The 20,704-nt window shown below is 33.8% G+C and overlaps 1 protein-coding gene across 2 annotated transcripts in view; it reads right to left on the bottom strand.

Annotated features, from left to right (window-relative positions):
• LOC131146141 (eukaryotic translation initiation factor 3 subunit B-like) overlaps positions 1 to 19,157 on the bottom strand; it is a 38,128-nt gene extending 18,971 nt beyond the window's left edge. The window contains exons 1-4 of one of the 2 annotated variants that reach the window (XM_058095505.1): positions 18,877 to 19,157; positions 18,750 to 18,796; positions 14,154 to 14,295; positions 13,820 to 14,057 (exon numbers count right to left, since the gene is read on the bottom strand). In XM_058095505.1, coding sequence (XP_057951488.1) covers positions 13,820 to 14,057; positions 14,154 to 14,275 — 360 coding nt within the window. In that variant the 5' untranslated portion in view covers positions 14,276 to 14,295; positions 18,750 to 18,796; positions 18,877 to 19,157. Of the gene's footprint in view, positions 1 to 13,819; positions 14,058 to 14,153; positions 14,301 to 18,749; positions 18,797 to 18,876 lie in introns of both variants that reach the window. The other variant, XM_058095504.1, reaches the window with a different exon arrangement.
• Positions 19,158 to 20,704: the final 1,547 nt, after the last annotated feature.

Below are 20,704 nucleotides of genomic sequence, written 5' to 3' on the forward strand. Positions count from 1 at the left end.
GCTTATAACTACTTTTCAAAAAGATCATGAACATTTCAAAGTAAAGGTTGAAAATTTGAAAAGTCAAATTAAAAATAGTTTAGGAAAAAATATTCTATTGAAAAAGAAATTTGAGGATTATAGTAGAATTATTCACAAATTCACTAATGGAAAAGAAAATTATGATAAGCTCTTAGGAGCCCAAAGAAATGGTATTTACAAAAAAGGTTAGGGATATGGTTCATCTTCATATAAATCTCTTGGTTATGTTGATTTTTGAGACAAGATAAGTACTTCATCAAGTAAAAATAGGGCACTTAGCCAAATCCCTTACATGCAAACAAAACTAGTTTAGCCAAATCCCTTACATGCAAACAAAACTAGTTTGTATTGTGAAAGAAAGGGCCATATTTGTTACTCTTGCCCCTTTGGAGGTGCTAGAGGTCAAAAAAGGAGGCTTGAATGGGTTGTTAAGAAGACTAATCGCTCAAGACCCAAGAAAGAATGGGTACCAAAACAAATTACTTGATTTTGTTTTGTAGCCTTAGTTCCCAAGCCTATTGTGCAGGAAGATGAGCATGATCATATTGCATTAGTTTCAAAATTAAAACCTAGGGAAGTTGAGGAAGCTCTCAAATATGAGAGTTTGATTTGTGCCATGCAAGAATAACAAATTTAATTTGAAAGAAATGGGGTATGGACTCTTGTAAAGAGACCTTCAAACTACCCGGTTATAAGCACAAAATGGATATTTAGAAACAAATTAGATGAAAACGGTGAAGTAATTAGAAACAAAGTTAGGTTAGTAGCTCAAGGTTATTCCCAAGAAGAAGGAATAGACTATGATGAAACTTTTGCCCCCATAGCTAGGTTAGAGTCTATTCACATACTCTTAGCTTATGCATCTCATAAAAGATTTATTTTATTTCAAATGGATGTCAAAATTGCATCTTTAAATGGTTTTCTTGAAGAAGTGTTTTTGTAGAACAACCCCCTGGTTTTGAAAATGAAAAGCTTCTCAATCATGTTTTCAAACAAACCAAGGCTCTTTATCGTTTAAAACAAGCTCTTAGAGCTTGGCATGAAAGGGTAAGTAAATTTCTTTTAGAAAAATATTTCAAAATGGGTAAAGCAGACACCACTTCATTAATAAAATCAAAGGGAAAGATACATTGCTAGTACAAATTTATATGGATGATATTACTTTTGGTTCCACTAATGAAGATTTATGCAAGGAGTTTTGTGATCTCATGAGGAGGGAATATGAGATGAGCATGATGAGCGAACTCAAATTCTTCCTTGGGTTGCAAATTAAGTAATGTAGGGGTGGGATTTTTATTAAGCAAGCCAAATATACCAAAGAGCTCATCAAGAAGTTTGGGATGGAGAATGCAAAACCAGTTAGCACCTCGTCCAAATGTGGATGAGAAGGGCAAAAATGTTGATCAAAAGCTTTATAGAGGTATAATTAGATCCCTCCTATACTTAACCGCTAATAGACCAGATATAATGTTTTATGTATGCTTATGTGCTAGATTTCAATCTAACCTGAGGAATCTCACCTAAAATTCGTTAAGAGAATAATTAGATATATTGCTAGCACAACTAACTATGGACTTTGGTATATTTGAACGCCTAGTTTTGACCTCAAAGGTTTTCTGGATGCCGATTATGCCGGTTGCAAAACGAATAAGAAAAGTACTAGTGGGACTTGTCATTTCTTGGTCATTCACTTGTTTCATGGTTCTATAAAAAGAAAACATCGGTTACTCTTTCAACCACCGAAGTCGAGTATGTGGCTGCCGATAGTTGCTGTGCACAAATCTTATACATGAAACAACAACTTAAGGATTATAAAATTTCACTTAATCATATTCCTATTCATTGCAATAACACAAGTACAATCAATGTTTCAAAAAATCCTTGCTTACATTCTCGAACAAAGCACATTGAAATTCGGCATCATTTTATTCAAGATCATGTTCAAAAGGGTGATGAACTTGTTTTTGTTAATACCGAAAATCAACTAGCAGATATTTTAACAAAACCTCTAAAAGAGATCTTTTTTTGTAAAATTAGACATGAATTAGGTATGTGTACTCCTCGTGACATTATTTAAATTATTGCAAAATTATTATTCATTCTTTATGTGTGTTGGAATAAATTATGAAAATCAACCTTGTTAAATTGATGGTTTGGATCTGCGCCAAACCGTCAACGGTTATCAACCTCGTAAGTTGATGGTTTGGTTTTGCACCAAACCGTCGACGGTGTTAGGGCAAACCATCGACGGTTTTCGTAGGGGCAGTGTCTATAAAACAGACACGGGATCATTTTCATCGTACCCATACGATTTCTTTGTTCTCCTTCATCTAAAACCTTCAAAATTTCTTCCCAAAATCTTGCTACCATAGCTCCTAAAACTAAAAGAGGTGAAGAGAGTTCCACTAGGAAACGTAATAAGGAACCATTTCGTGATCCTACACCTCCTCCCCAAACTCAAGAAAGGTCAAGGAAATCCATGGAGGAGTGGTCCAAGTTATTTGTCTCAAGGGATGCCTACTTACGATTCAAGAACGACATCTCCAAGCGAAACGTAGTAAGTAGCAAGATTGTTCCAATGAAATTCCTTGTAAATAATTTTCCAATTTTCATTGAGAATTTTAGGGCTATTGGTTGGGAATTTCACAAACGGCACACTTGATGGTTAGAGGAAAGGTGATTGGTTAGATGTCGACACCTTAAATGCCATTATGCATTATGGAAGGTATAATGTTAAGAGCCTCCCAGGGAAGATTTGGCCCACTCATATGGAATGGTTTAACCCTCATGAGGCACTTAAGTTAGTAACTGGAAACCCCAATGTGCCGGCAATGGCTAAACCCAAATCAAAGGACCTTACGGTTGAATTTAGGGTTTTGCATCACATGATCACCTATAACGTTTCTCCTAGACATGGTGGACGTGATACGGTGACACATGGTGATATTTTTACAATGTACTGTGTTTGTCATAGACATTGTGCGCCACATGGAAGACAACTTGCGCAAGAAAAATGGGTGTTTGCCTTTTGCCCATTTGCTTACATGCCTCTTTTCCTATCACCATGTTGCATTCGCGGGTACTACGGTTGAAACTCCCATTCCTGATGATGAGTACTCCGAGACCACTTTGAGGAGGACGCACTTTGTGCAAGATGACCGATCCTTGATGTGGTTCAAGCAAGGACAATGGGTTCTGGTGAACGAAGTTGAGGAAGCAATGGTAGAAGAAGATCACGAAGAAGAAGAAATGGGTGATCAAGGCAAAGACATGGAAGTCCATGGTGTTGGTGGTCCTCGTGATGATTATTATCAACAATGTCTTGAGAGGATGGATGCTCAGATCACAACACTTGAAGATAATTATGCTCGATACTCTCGTATGATAAATATACGCCTCACCAACATGGAAAAAGAGCTTAACAAAATTCTGGAATATTTCAAACTTGATGATTAGTTCCTGTTTTTGATGATGATCAAAGGGGGAGACATTTGTACTTTAGTTCTTTAGGTTAATATTTAGTTAGTTTGGGAGAGATTTGTATGTTTAGCTAGTTTGAACTTTATTTATAGTTGTTTTTTTTTGGAATCTTAATGTGTGAACTTCATCTTGGAACTCCTATGTTGAATGGAATGAACTTTCTAGTTGAATGGATTCATTGTGTTTTATATGCATACAGTAAGGGGGAGCAAATTTTTATTTTATTACACCATATACATAAATTAAGGGGGAGCTTGAAATATATCTTGTGGAAACACAAATGGTCTGTCATCAACAAAAAGGGGGAGATTGTTAACCTTAGTGGCGACATGATCCTATTTGTCGTATTTTTATGATTACAACCCATTAGTAGTTCTAAGTTACTAACCTTTGCATATCAAGTTATCATAGGTGCAAGTGGCGAAATCATGAAGATAAAGGTTAAATTGTGAAGATCAAGTGGACACTAAAGTGGAAGATCTCAAGCACATCAAATGGAACAAGTGTGAATTCATATCTAATGAGTAGTGTTTGAGGTAGAATTGTTGCAACTCTTTTAATATTATTTCACACAAGTTTATTGAGCAAGAGTTGAGCAAATTGCACATGCATATTAGTCCATAGAATATATAGGATATCATTTATCATTTGACTAACAAATATGTTTTTCATAGTTTTATACTTAGAATTTTCAAAGACAAAACCATGATTTAAATGATAAAAGAGTCGCATATCCTATACTCAATTTTGTTTAATATGGGACAAGGGTTCAATGGTCTAAGTGTTGTACACTTTATTATATTTAGTCCCAGTTGTGTTAAGATCATTTTCACATACCTAAAACAGAAGAAAATCAAGGTTTTGAGGAAACAGGGAAAACCGTCCACGGTTTTCCATAGGTACATCAACAGTTTCTTCCAGAAGCCAACTAGGAAGCTGGCCTGAAGAAAACCATCCATGGTTTTGTTGAAACCATCCACGGTTTTGTAAAACCGTCGATGGTTTGGGTCGTAATTCAAAACCCAACAGTTATAAATAGCTAGTTTTCAAAATATAAAACTATTTTATTATGTCTAACGGCTATAAATGGTTAGTACACAATTTTGACTATAAATATAAGACTTCTAACTTGTTTAAACAACACTCCAACACTTCACAACTTGTGAATAACATCTCTAAGCACATTGCATTCTAGTTCATAAATTTAGTGCTCACTTTTTCTCTTGCTCTCTAATCTTGTATGTGATTCAATACTTGAGAGATTAGTGTGAGGATTTTTTAGTGTTGAAATCAGCTCATTCAAGGAGCATTGTCTACATCAACAACACCTTGTATATCTTCTTCAAATTGTAAGCGTTCTTGGTGAACCTAGCTTGAAGGCCTGTAAAGGTTCTTGGTGAACCTAGTTTAAAGGGTTCTTGGTGAACCTAGCTTGAAAGCTCTTTGTGAGCAAGGAGGGATTTGTTCCCTTGGTGATGTAAAGGCTTCTCCGTCCTTAAGGAGTACGTATAGTGCATTTAGAATCCTTGAGTGTGACTCAAGGCGTGGACGTAGGCAAGGGGCCAAACCACGTTAATATTGCGTGTTAAGCTTCTCTTCTCTTCACTCCTTTACTTACTTTGTTTGTGGTTATTTATATGTGATATAATCACTTGTGTCTTGCCAAGGTTTTCATTTTGAAGAGAAAAGCATAAATCCACAAAAGAGTTTATTCGTCCCCCCCTCTAGACTCCACACTAGGGATAACAGAATGTGATGCCTTGCCATTATTTTGGCCTTAGTCATGGAAACCTCTCATTGGGTGACATTTCCACCTCAAAACCTCAATCAGCACTAAAGATTAAACATCAAAAGAACCTTCCTCCATTATACGTCTCAAATACTAGGCCCTATTCCTAAGACCTAGCATAGTATGCTTTATATTTTGAGCCTACAAAGTTGAGGTTTTTTTAAACTTACCTTTTTTATTTTAATGCAATTATACAGTAAGTTAGATGTCCTTGCTGATCACCTCTTGACGCTGAGTTTGTTTAGTTCCCAAATTATATTCATGGATCATATTATATTTGTGGTGCAATCAAAATGTACAAGACCACATTATGATCCACCTACACCCAAAAGTTTTACCTTCACAAGGGAGAAAGAAAAGATGAGTCAGATGCAAAAATATAAGGCCACAAACCAAACGTAACATTAGAGTTCTTTCCCAGCATAAAAAGTGAAAAGGGGATTTGAAATTTTTTTAACTTGCTGATCAACTGGAATTCATGATCAGCCGAAGCCTCTGCATCATACAATACAACATATTAAGATCATGGTTTTAAATAGTGACAGCAACCATTACATAGTAACAGCATTACATAATGGGTTTTGGAGTGCCTATACCGTTACACAGCACTATTGTAGTGGGAATAAAACCACAGCCTTAGCACACACTACAGACCACTACCATATGCAGCAGCCACGACAAACCCTCGTGGAAATGCTATAGCCCACTAAAGGATGGTTACAGCTAAAAATTATTTTTTATTTTTATTTTGTTCTCCATTTCTCTCATTTTTCATTTGCATATTAATCCCTACTTAGCTACATGAAGGAGAGGAAGAGAAGATTATGAGGATGACATAAATACAAAAATATTTATTTTTTTAACATTCACAAAAGATGCATTATTTAACAATTGATATTAACAATTTTTTGTCGCACAAATTTTATTTATTAATGCAATATTTGCATTTTGGTGTTTCATTTATATATTGTTCAATCTAATCATCTTTTGTATTTTTAGTTTTTATCTTATTCAAATTTTTATCATTTTTTATTTTTTATTGATGATAAGTTTTATAACTATAAATATATAATTCTATAATTTATACGTTAGGTTATATATTACATGTTGGTATAAATTTATTAGATTTTAAGGACTTTAGGTAATAGAATAACGGAACTTGTTTAAATTATTTTGGGTTTTATGTGACAAATAGATCAATGGTGTATTTGAGTTGAGAATGGGTGGGATACAAATGCTAATTTGAGATGTTCTTTGGCACATCCGTGGAGGTCCATTTCTCAGTTTCATTCTCTTTTCACTCCTCACAATAAATTTGAGGTGGGGAGGGTTCCTAGATTCATTTTTGAAAGACCCGGCAGCTTGGGAAAGTTTCTTTTTCCACTTCTTTTTCTTGTCATTTTAGATTGTTCTCTGAGCTGAATAGAGCTATTTCTTTTTTGTTGACAATTTGAAGAGCACTCTGGCTTCTTGGAATTTCCACCTCAGGAGACCTCTAAATGATAGGAGATGGTGGAGTTTGTCTTGTTGTCTTTATTGAATAATTGCAACCTATCTTTCAGAATGGATGTTCGTACTTGGTCTTTGGATCAATTGTGGGTGTTTACTTGCAAACCATTCAATGAATTATTGACCTATTCTAACTCTTCTTTTCCTCTCTATCCTATTATGTGAAAGGTCAAAGTTTACCCAAAAATAAAAGCTTTTACTTGGTTGGTCGTGCTAAACAAAATTAATACCAATAACTTGCTACAAATTAAGAGACTTTTGAAGGCACTCCTTGTGGATTTTTTAAGAGTTCTAGGGGGTTGAGACCATGGTTCGAAATCGCGGTCGCGGGTAACGTCGCGTAACGATCGCGGGTGTCGCGGGTCGCGGGAGACGCGGGTGTTACGTAACGGGAAGCGGGCGTAACGGTCGTGAATTTTTTTCACGCACGCACAACCATGCCAAAATCAAAAAATAAGCATGAAATCCATTAATACATGATTTTTAATGAATTTTGAAGGCTTTCATTCAACCTACAAATGCTTTTTAATAGGCAATATGATTTTTCTATTAATTTTAGTGCGTTGTTTACAAAAAAAAAGCATATTTTTTTATAATTTACATTACTTTAATGAGAAAAAAGATGTAGAAATGTAAGAATCAATTAATTAAAGTCATAAAGTTACTAAAAATGAATCAATAGACTCAATACTCAATATTTTATTTGATTAAAAATAATAAGTAATGTTTATTATTTTTATATTTAAATACACAAAATTATAAAATATTAAATATTTTATTACAAAAAAATATATTCCTTTATCTTTAAAAAGATATTTTCATTATTTTTTATAACTTAATTTTATTTTCATTTATAACTATAAGAAATTAACATTATAATTTTAAAGGAGAAAAAGACTTTTGCTCTACTTTCATATACATCACAGCATCACTAATAGAGATCCATACAGTACAAATTGACTATTTAACTTTTTAAGCATTTTCTCAGTATATGGATTAAAATAAATTTTTTTTACAAATTCCAGTAGTAATTAGTAAATATCAGAATTATTAATGTATTAACTATTAGGTTAAAAAAAATTTTATTAAGTTATCAATTTTTACTTTATTTGATAACTAAAAACAAAAAATAGATCATGTAAAGATTTATTTTGCCTAATTTTAAATTTAAGGTCAAAATGATGTTTTAAAACTTATAAAATTTTAATAAACAGGAAATATGTGATGGAACTAGATTTTCATAATTACCTTTCAAAAAATATAAGACAATTAAAATATTTATAAATTATGAAAATTTTATTTTACATAATTATTATTGATTTCTAATTTTTTACTCTATTAAATTACTCTTTTTTTTAATTCAATTTAACAAACATAATTTACAACAAAATATAATTTTTTAAAAAAAACATAATGATAAGACTTAGTGCTGTGGGTGTTGAGTGTTGAGTGTTGAGTGTTGAGTGTCTCATACGCTGGGGAGTCTGAGTGAGACCGAGAGAGGGGAGGGGACTCGGAGGAGCCTCGAAGGAGCGAAGGCTGCAAAGCACGAACGGCCGATGAGCGATGACTCCAAGCTCCGAAGCCGAAATCGAAGGGCTGGCTGGTGGCGAGTGCGATGACTAGCAGAGGAAGTTGCCAACGGGCTATCGACGACTCGCAGAGGCGGCTGAGCTGCTGCAGACCTGTCGCCAGTGACTTGCCAAGCTGCTACAACTGCAAGTATGCAATTCCTGAGCCCTGGAAGGCTGCAAAGATGAGTAGATCTGCTCACTCTCAGGCTTCGAAGAAGGGAAGCCTTCTTATTGCTTTGGCCAAAAAAATTTCAAGGTAAATTTTTTACTTTCCAGTCTACTCTTTGAATGTGACTTAGATTGAATGGCAAATGGGTGGTGGGGAGAGGGGGAAAGCAGCGCTGCAGCAGAAAGCCTTTAGGGATTCAGATTTCTGCAAGCTGTCAGCCATGTAACGGTCCGTAATGGACCGTTATGAAGTGTAATGTTGGGGTAACGGCCGTTACGTGCCGTAAAGTCTCCGTAACGGGTGTTACGGCCGTGAATTTTTTCCGAACTGCATTATCGGCCCATATCGGCTTTGGAGCCTTCGATTTCCGTTACGTATCGGCCGTTACGCTACATAACGGCTATTATTTAAAACCATGGTTGAGACAAGGTGACCCATTATCTCCTTTGTTGTTTGTCTTGGTTATGGAAGCCCTAGGGAGAATGTTAGATAAAGCTGTCCATGATGGTCACATGTCAAGCTTTGGTGTGGGACGTATAGAGGGAAGAGCTTTGGTGGTGTCTCATCTTCTCTTTGCAGACGACACTCTAATTTTTTTTTACGCTGATCTGGATCAGATTTTGTTTCTCCGTGTGATACTTATGTGGTTTGAGGCGGTCTCTGGTTTAAAGATAAATTTGGGCAAGTCAGAGTTGGTTCCTATTGGTATGGTGTTTAATTTTGACTTATTCTTGCACATCCTTGGCTGCAAACAAGGTAATCTTCCTATGAAATATTTGGGTCTTCCTTTGGGAGCCAAATTCAAGGATAAGACAATATGGAACCCAATTTTGGAGAAGACAGAACGAAGGTTAGCAGGGTAGAAACGTTTGTACTTATCTAAGGGAGGTAGAGTCGCGTTAATTAAAAGCACTCTATCTAATTTACCCACTTACTTTCTATCTTTATTTCCTATTCCTGCTGCTGTGGCTAACCGTATTGAGAAACTTCAAAGGAATTTTTTATGGGGTGGCATTGGTGATGAACCAAAATTCCATTTGGTTAAATGGGATACTGTTTGCTATCCCATTTCTTCAGGTGGTTTGGGGATAAGGAAGGTAAGACAGTTTAATGAAGCTTTGCTTGGGAAGTGGTTATGGAGATTTGGGATGGAGAAGGCTGCTCTTTGGAGGCAAGTGATAGAGGTGAAATACAGCTGTGAATGGCGTGGTTGGTGTACTAGGCCTGTTAATGGTCCACATGGTGTTGGCTTGTGGAAAAATATTAGTCGGGGATGGTCTTCTTTTTCTTGCCACGTTCTATATGATATTGGAAATGGGTCTAAGGTGAAATTTTGGCAAGACCATTGGTGTGGTGAGACGTCTCTTGCAGTCAGCGATCCTGATTTGTATAGATTTTGCCGAGATAAAGAATCTGGCGTGGCTGAGCTTATGAAGTTTGATAATGGAGTCTTGTTTTGGGATGTAAGTTTCTTTAGGGGTATGCATCTTCGGGAATTAGAGGCCTTGGCTGGTTTTATGGATACCATATATGGTGCTTCAGTGAAGGGGTCTGGTGAGGATAAGATGTGCTAAAAATCTGATAGAGAGAAGGACTTCTTGGTTAAAGGTTATTATGGTATTTTAATGGGCTCCAAAGATTGTGGCTTTCCTTGGAAAAGTATTTGGAAGCAGAAAATTCCATCTAGAGTAGGTTTTTTCATTTGGACTGCTGCTTAAAGGAAATGCTTAACGATTGAAAATTTACGAAAAAGAAAGGTTTGGATATTGGATTGGTGCTACATGTGCAAGTGTAATAATGAGACGGTTGATCATCTTTTTATTCATTGTCCGGTTGCAATGGACTTGTGGGTTATGGTATTTGGTTTGTTTGGAGTGAGCTGGGTTATGCCGCCATCTGTAGTGGGACTTCTAGCATGTTGGCAAGGCAGCTTTGGTCGTTATCGAAATGGGTTTATTTGGTTGATGGTTCCTCTTTGTTTATTGTGGTGTCTTTGGAGGGAGAGAAATAGTAGGTGTTTTGAAGATAAGAAAAGATCCATTTCGGACCTGAAGCTATTTTTCTTTACAACTTTGATGGATTGGTTGGCTGCTTTGCGAAACCGATCATTTGCTTCTGTTTTTGATTTACTAGATTCTTGTAATTTCTGTTTTTGATTTGTTTACCCCATGTACACACCTTGTGTAACTGGTGTTCATTTTTGCTATCAATAAACTTATTACTTATAAAATATAAAAAAAGGAATTCCGAGACAGCATCCCATCTCTTTTTGCATTGTGATTTTGCATGGAGGATATGGAGTAAACTATTTGGTATTATGGAAGGGAGTTGGGTTTGTTCCTATTCAGTGGAAGACTTGTTACTCATCATTCACTAGCTTCAGAAAAAGGAAGCATAGGGCAGCTCTACGGAGGAGTGGCATATTTGTAGTCTTCTGGGGTATATGGGTGAAGTGTAATGCGCTGATATTTTTTATGAAGAAGCTAAATTGGTCACTGATGTGGGAAAAGATTCAGTATGTGGCTTCTTTCTGATGTGTTGGTTTTGGAATTTTTAGGAAGCTAGTTTTCAGGATTTAACTAGGGATTGGAAGAACTGGCTGGTTTGATGTCTCTCTTTTTTTGTTGTTTTTTAGTTCTTTTTTCTGGCTTGAACCAGATTTTCTTCAGGAGATATCTTCTTCTCCCTCCTTGAAAATTCTTTCTTAATTAATGAAATTTCGTTTGCTATATAAAAAAAAATAGATAAATGGTGTATAGCAAATTACAAGATGAATTTATTTTGTTTCATTAATTTATTTATCATATACAAGATTGACAAATAATGTGCTTATAATGGTGGTCATAAAGTAATGAAAACCGCAGCACAGATTTTGCTATTTTGTGGACCTCATGGAATGAGAGGAATGCAAGAATTTTCAAGGAGCACACTACCTCTCCTTGTTTGTTGAAGAACAGAGCTGCGTTCTTGGCCTTTTTAGGTGCCCATTCCTTCGGGTTATTTTGGAGTGTGTCACTGCCTGATGTGGTTAGGGATTGGAAGGCAGTATCACTGTAATTTTCTGATTGTTCTATTTTGTTTACTTTTGATCTTTGGAGAACATCTTGTTCTCCTCCTACTGTATACACTCGTAGATAGCCGTTAACACAGTTTTTTCTTTCACAGAAAACAAATAAAAACTGAAAAAGAAATATAACCAGTATAAACTTTATCACCTTTACTAGACATTGTTAGAATGTTGAAATCAAAAAAGGTCAAATTTTTTTATCAAGAAGGGTTAAGGGATTTAACACATGCAAATCCATCAATATAGACAAAGGTTATGTGTGGCTGCATGCTTGAAAAAAGATTCATCCAGTAAACCCACTTCCAGCATATAACCTCCACTGCTCCGCTTTCCACCGCACCCATTACCATAGCTACCCATTATTTAAAAGAGGGACAGCATATCCTGTAAAACAGACTGTACCATGTATGCCTGCCTGATAAATCTATACCATATGGTCCGTTTTCCTCCAATTCAATACATATTATTCAATTTTATTGGGTATTGTACTCAACAACACTGATGCTAAACTAAACAACTGCGGCAGAAAGCAATGCCTTCATATTGGACTCAGAGAGCTGTGTCTTTAGAGGGTGTTTGTTTGTGCTTAATAGCTCTGAATTGCAACCAACTCTAAATGATTCAAAATTACGTGCCACTGGACTTGTTTGAGAAGAATTATTAATGGCCTCTTGACACATCATATTTGTGAAAGGTGAATTCGCTCTCACCCAATCAATCACAGGTCCACCATAGCGATCAAAACTACCTTCTCTCATCTTACTCAGCAATTTTATTCTTGCATGGTTCTGTTGGGATTCCTTTCTGGGATGTTGGTCTGTTTGAGCAGCCAGAAGTTGACGGTAACCAAAAATCATGGATGGTCTGGTTGCCATCTGATGCCATTGATAGTTCGGCTGTCTTGCATCGATCTAAGATTACCAGACTCAAATTGTGGGTTTTGTGGACGAAAATCTTGCCCTAGCTTCCAAAGCTTCAAAAAAATGCCTTGCTAGCAAAATTCATTGATTTAGCCACCCTTGTCATATATGCAGCACGCACCATATTCATAGTTCTATGCCAAATCTAATCACTTCCTTCTCCTTTAGGACAACTAATCCTTGATCAGAGGAGAAATGCTTCAAGACCAGAAAGCTTTTAAAGGACCTCCCTCATAAATTCCAAACAATATAGCAGTTGCATGTTAAATAAAATGATAGAAAAATAAAATGAAAAAAGTAAAGAATTTTTTGTTTATTAGTTTGTGCTGTGTGTTTGGTTCATAAGAAAATGAGAGAAATAAATAAATAACATTTTCATAAGAATAAATAGCACCTCGACAATTCACCTCACTTGGTTCTTGAGAAAATGAAGAAGAAGGAATATTTTCTCTAAAAGGTTTGCTGTTTCCCCTTCATCATTCACATCTTAACTTTCATAAACAAGGCTAAAATGGGAAAAATGCACATTCAGATTTTTAAACAACTCGGTTTTCTAAAAAATTATTCATCGTTCAAAACTTAAATCTATACAAAAACAACAATAAAACAAGTCTTAAGTCCCACTATATGGGGTCGGTCAAAACTTAAATCTATGCACAACTTAATTAGACTAAATGATATAGTAGGCACCACATACACATGGAATACTTGTAATGCACCCAGAGATAAGGAATAAACCTATGCCTTGACTGCACACACAAACAATATATGATATATCATAACAAACTACAAAAGGTTCTTGCAACTAAAAAAACCAACAATTAGACTGACAAAAAATGAAAATAACGATAAAAAAAATAAAATACACCAGACATACACACAGAACAAGGTCTCTCCATTCGTTCTTGCTAACATAAATTATCAACAAGCCACTTGAAAAATAAAAATCCACAAGACAGATTTCTCTACAACTAACCCTGCAGCTAAGCCCACTCAACATCAATTGTCATTTCCTTTCCTTTTCTTTTCCACATTGGTCAATAACCAACATGAAGCAGAAAATTTATGCCTTGTATAACAAGCTGCAGAAGTTTAAGCTAATGTATATACTTAAATATAAGTTCTTTTCTTTCTTCACTCAGTTTTCTCAGCCAAGGCAGCAAATTTGCAGATGAACTAGTAGATTTTTAAGCTAATGTAAAAATATATAATAATTGATGTATTTGCATGCTATTGATGATAATTAATACATGCACAGATGTATGACGTAGAAAAAGGAAGAAGGGATACCTGTGGAGTATTGTACTCGATGAAGCAGTAACCTTGAGTTTTCTGGGTATCAGGATCAACAGGCATCCAAAGGCCATCCTCTTTTATTGTCCCAATCTGACTGTAAATCTTCCGAATAACCCCCTCAAGCTTCTCGAACTTTTCCCGAGGAACCATTGGCAGATTATCCACCACGATTATGTTCCCAAACCCAGCATCAAACTCCAGCACATCCTCTTGATACAAATCATCATCGTCACTAAACGCCCACATATAAAAAGTTTAAAAAAAAAAAAAAAATCCGAAATACTGACCGTTAATTGGGAAACAAAATGTTGCAAAGGTTTTGTTTTACCTTATAATGCCAAAGTCCTCACCAGGAGGGAGACGTATAGAGCTGAGATCAATTTGCGAACATTCGATTTGGAGGCGTGAAGATATTGCTTCAATTTCTTGCATAGATATCACATCCGACATGATGGCCAATCTTGGTTCTTCTGTTCTAGAGAAAATGGATAGAGAAGAGATACTCAGAATTGCACAAGTTAATAGATTCCAGAAGCAGCTATGTGTTTGACAAAATCAAGCATTAAGTGTTGAATTTTGAATGCAGTTCTAAATTTGAGAACAAGCTTCTGAATATAACTAGACCTAGTCTATGAATTTGAATGCCTAATTATTTCAATCGTGTGGTAACTAACCTCCAAATATATATGCTTTTTCCTGTATTAGCCCTCTAAACTATCAAGAGAGCAAAACTATTTGTCTAAAATTAAGAGGCATTTGCTGAAATCAAAATAGTTTCTATAGCAAAAAATAATGCGTCTCAAGTCTCAAATATAAAACATATAAATGGCAACCAAAAATGTTTTCTTTCAATATAAATGTCGTAAAGCATGAAACCACAAATTAATAATATATAAGAGCATACCATCGACCTCATGTAGGATGGAATCATCAAAGATTTGACCTTTTCTTTACCAACTTTCACTCCATCGATGGTGACTCATTATTTTGATGAATCATTTCTTCGGATAGAAGAAGATTATGTAAACACTTACTCAAAATCTCACTTATTATAAATACTGCTGGTATAACAAACTCTTACCATGAGTACCATCTCATACATTTTAACATCCCATATTTTATATTAATGGAGTGCAACTTCATGTAAACTAGTCACAAGTACCAACTCATATATTTTAACATCATCCCATATATTATACTAACGGAATGCAACTTGTTCATGTAAACTAGTACTAAAGTGTTGGTTTTGTGCATTCCAATGGCGCATGTTTGCTTCATTATCACCTCCCTTTCATCCATTTTCCTCTCCAACTAGCATTATTTTATAGGCCGATCAAATTGTGGAAAAAAATTCATATGACAATGATGACTCCATTATAAAATTATGAATTGAAAATCGGGCAATCACTATATCCCCTTGATCACCAATGTCCAAAAAAAGTCTTTTGTTTCAATATTCAAAACTAGCCTTCAAACACCATAAGAATGCTCTACAACATTTCTAATGCGTGTGAGCATGATTGAACCCTTCCCCCAAATGTTGCACACCTATGGCAAAAAATCTCCTAAACAGTGCTGCAAATTGTGGGCATAGGCAACATCACAAAGACACTAAGGTAATGTTTGGTTCACAATTGAAATCGGAATCAGGATCGGAATTCACTGGAATTGGAAATGGTGGAATGTCATATTCCTCTCTCATGTTTGGTTTAACACAGAATTGAAATCAAAATTGTATTATAGTGTTTGGTATATATACACATAGGAATCGGACATGAGTTTAATTTAACAATTACATAATTATAGTATAAAAAATTTATTCAATTAATTTAATATAAAATAATATTATAAATATAAAATTATTATATAATATTATTTTATTAAGCTATATAATAAATATTTTTTTCAAATAAAATCATTTTAATAAGCATGTAGTTGAATATACTTTGCGTATTATATTTTATCATATTTTTCATTATTTTGTTTTAACTATATTATTAATATTATATTTTATCTTATATTTTATAAGTACTATATTTTAATATGTGATTTCTTAAATGTAAATAAAAATCTCATATATTATAACACTATATCATAATTTATTATTTAATATAAAATAATAATATAATAAAACAACCACCATAGCATTATATTTTATTATACAATAGTATTTTATTTTGTTCGTATATTATATCATTAATAAAATTTACTATTACATATTTATACTAATGATATTAATAATTAATATTTTATCTTATTTTAAGGTTATACATAATAATACAATAAATAAATAAACATACCACGATTATATTATAGTATTCTATAATTGAATACTATTCTATTACTTTTCACGTGTTATAATATTATTATATATAATATATATATATATATTAATAATAATGTTTAAAATATTTTATACTAAAAACATTATTATATTTATATTTAATGATGCCATAATATTAATATTATTTTTTAGATTTACGTAGTATATATTTTATTTTATATATATGTTATTAAATTATAATATATATATATGTGCCTACATATATTTAATATACAATAGTATTATCTTTTTTTCTATACTATAGCATCATTAAATTTATTATTATAATTGATGATAATAATTAATATTTCGTTTTATTTTATTTTTAAGATTATAAAAAATCAATAATCATACCACAAGTATATCATAATATTTTAACATTTAATACTGTTTGATAGTTTAATATTTATATTTTAAATATTAATAATGGTACCATATATTAAAATTATTTTTTAAATTTATGTGATATATATTATATTATATTAATATAAATGATCATATTATAATAAATACTGTGTTTCTAGGAATCAGGATTTAATTCTGAAGTAACAGTCAAAAATCAAAATATAGGCACAAGGACTAATCTCATTCTTGCATATGGAACGGTAATTAACTATTCCGATTTCGATTTCTACAGCTAATTCCCAATTACCAAACACCACCTAAGATAATATTTATCTACGATATTAATTAATATAAGCCCAACGAAATGTTAATATGAAATCAATGTATAATTTATATTATTTTAATGTAAATGTTAAAATCATATACTAGGAGAGGGGTTGAGCTATTTGTACGGATTCTATATATGTTGAAGGAAGTTGGTCTTGCAGATAAAGAGAATACATTGGTCAATAAACTAATCTTACCCTCAGCTAAATTTAGCTCTTGTTCAGGCAATAAGCTTCATCTCATGCTGACGCATGGCTTTTACTGAAAATAGAAATTTCATCTTGCTAGTATGTCCAACGATATCATAGAAATTTGACCTAAAGATAATGGACATATGGGGGGTAAAAGTGCATATCCATTTTTCCTAGGTTAAAATGACAAAAATTCACTAATCTAGCGTTTGGGAGTATGGAATTGGAACCTTGAATTTGGATTTGGGTGAATTTGGATAAAACATTGTAAAAAATTTTATCAACTTTTTTTCAAATCCAAATCCTAAACCTTCGAAATCCATGCTCCCAAACACTGCCGAAATTTTTTATGTGAATTTTTTCTTCTGAGTATGTTAGTCTATTATTTTTACTTGATATAAAAGTGTTCATTAATTCTTTACATATTGCAACTCAATTCATTAAATTTACTTGATACAATTAAAAAAAAAAACTACTAAATATCTATAGTTACTAAGTCTATAATTGTATCCTATTAGTAGTAATTGTGTTGTCCAAAAAGTTAATCGCTTGTTTCATCATGAAAGACAATCATTTTATTTTTAGATTTTCAAATAATTACAAAAAAACCAAGAATATTTTCTATCTTTCCCAACTCAGCATTTCAGAGCATGGATTTTGGGTTTCAAATTTGAATTTGTTTAAATTTACCTGAACCCTTTTATATTTTATATAGACACACATATGCACAATATATACAAATTATATACATGATGATGCTAATATCACCAAATAGGGACCGCCAGCTACTGCCCCTCTAACCTGTCTTACCAACACACAGCTAAGGGTGAGCATGATTCGGTTAACCAAACCATAACCTCAGAACCAAAATTTGGTTCACCAAAAAATGCGAACCGAAACCAAACCATTTTAACTGTCAGTTAACTGAAATTCTTTTAACCAGATTTTGGACTTATATCCGATGGTCAGGGTTAACTGAACCAAATTGTTAGATTTAATTAAAATTTTAAACTCACCTAAATTGATATTTTTCTTCAACTTTAATTTTCAGCAAAATGGTAAATTAAAATTTCCAAACATTAAAAATTTAAGTATAACCACCTAAAAAAAGAATGAAGAACAAGAATATCAATGACCAAGGCAAATAAACTACTTACAAAACGTGAAATGAAAATTCAAAGAGAAACAAGCTTCCTTGTCAAAGCAGCTTGTATAACTAATGCAGGGCCACATTTAATATTCATAAATCTATTATTGAGTCCTCACTTAAATTTTAGCTCAAGGTAAAATGATGGGCCTGTACTTTTACCATGTTTCTAGTCCAATGAGCTTGTGTGTGAGCTGTAAGGGGCCATGTTAGATTTTCAGCAAGCTTGAGTTTGCTGCCGTTTCTGAGGAGGATAGGAAGAAACTCATTACTCAAAAATGCCTTTCTCCGTTTCTCTGTAACAACCTAACAGTTGGTGGGGACTCTCAGCGTTTGTTCACATTCAGTTAATTTTATAATCAATAATTTACAAAAACTCCACTGCCATTTCTGAGAAGGAAAAGGCCTTTCTCTGTTTCTCTTTACCAGCCTAAGAGGCAAATTTGAGGAGAGTTTAAACTCTACTTCTATTGTGGTGATTCCTAAAAAGGGAGCTAGGGACATTAGATTATCAAAACCAAAGGAGAGAATATCAAAAAATAAAAGAAAACAGAGATGCAAACGAGAGAGAGAGAGAGAGAGAGGCCTCACAGATCTTTGAAGAGCAAAACTCAGTGTTTTTAGATATTGAACTCCTTCTGCAAGACCACGAAAACATTCAAACTTTGCCATGGGCCATGGCCATCCGTCAAGAGAGAGAGAGAGAGAGAGAGAGTACCGTAGACTGCAAAGGCGTAGATTAGTGCTACTGCTAGGTTGGGGAGGAGCAGCGAGCCAGCACCCAGGGGCCGATGAGGCGTAGATTAGTGCTACCGCCAGGCTGGGAAGATGCAGCAAGCCAGGGCGCAACGGCCAAAGGCGGCCGATGGACGGTGGCGAGCGTGGCGACGGCCGGAGTTCAGAGTTGTGTGACCTTTGGGGTAGAGGAATAGAGGGGGCTTGGGTTTCGTTTGCACTAAACGGTAGACATAAAAAACCAGGAGAGAAGACCGCAGAGTGGTTTGATTTTGGGTTTGAGTTAAATTATTAAAAAATTAAACAATATATATTGTAAATGAAATAAAGAGTTAGTTATAAAAAAATTAAAGTGAACAAATTTTAGAGTTATAGAAATTTATCTGTCTAATTTTTCACGAACCAAATGTTATTAATCATTTTTTTACATACATTTTGGTTGTAAAACATGTCTTTATATAGGTAAAGATTATATTAGCATTCCAAAGTCAATTTCATATGAATTATTATATCAGCATACCAAAAGTTATAATTTATTCTCAAGATAGTCATCCACATGTATAATATACACATTTTACAATATTTTTCCTTAGATGACTATACACTATGAATATATCTTGTTAAAATCTTCGCTAAGGAAAATCCTACAGGTTAAAACTTTAACAAAGGAAAAATAGTACAGTGTTCATACTTCCCCTAAAAAATACAATTAATTAAGAAATGTCCTTGAATTGTTACATTCCAATGTTATGTACATGCTTTTTAAAAATTGAAGTTGGCATTGCTTTTATGAATAGATTTGTTAAGTTATCACTTGAACGAATTTTGCAAATTTCAATATCTCCTTCCTTCAAAAGTTCACGAGTGTAAAAGAATTTTGGTGAAACATGTTTAGTTCTATCACCTTTTCTGTACCCACCTTTGATTTGTGTAATACATGTTGCATTGTCCTCGTACAATATTGTTGGTTTGTCATTCTCTAGTGATAATCCACGTGTCCCTTTAATGTGTTGGATTATAGTTCTTAACCATACACATTCACGACTTGTTTCGTGAACTGCCTATATTTTTAAATAACTTAAAGAGGTAGCAGTGATTGTTTGCTTTACAGATCGTCATGAGTTAGTAGTATCACCACATGTTAAAATATGGTTTGTTTGTGATCGAGCTTTATGAGAATCTGAAAGATATCCAACATCAACATATGCTTTCAACACAGACTTTACTCCCTTTGGGTAAAACAAACTCATATCAGATGTGCCGCGGATATAACAAATAACGTGTTTTACTCCATTCCAATGTCTATGAGTTGGTGTAGAACTAAACCTTACCAACAAATTTACCGCAAAAGCTATATCTAGTCTAGTGTAATTTGCAAGATACAATAGTACTCCAATTGCACTAAGATAGGGTACTTTAGGACCAATGATATCTTCATCATCTTCTCGAGGACGAAAAAGATCATTTTTCACATTAAGTGAATGAACAACCATCGGGGAGCTTAATGGATAAGATTTATTCATATAAAATTGTTTCAAGATTTTATCTACATAAGATGAATGATGAATAAGAATTCCACTTGTTAAATGTTCAACTTGAAAACCAAAACAAAATTTTGTCTTCCCAAGATCCTTCATTTCAAATTATTTCATTAAGTAATCAGCAGTCGTTGAGATCTATTCTGGAATTCCTACTATGTTTATGTCATCAACATAAACTGCGACTATAACAAATCTAGAATTTATCTTCTTGATAAAAACACAATGACAGATAAGATTATTTTCATATCAAATTTTCAACAAATATTCGCT

This window comes from Malania oleifera, chromosome 13 (genome assembly GCF_029873635.1).
Source record: "Malania oleifera isolate guangnan ecotype guangnan chromosome 13, ASM2987363v1, whole genome shotgun sequence".
Lineage (NCBI taxonomy): Eukaryota > Viridiplantae > Streptophyta > Magnoliopsida > Santalales > Ximeniaceae > Malania > Malania oleifera.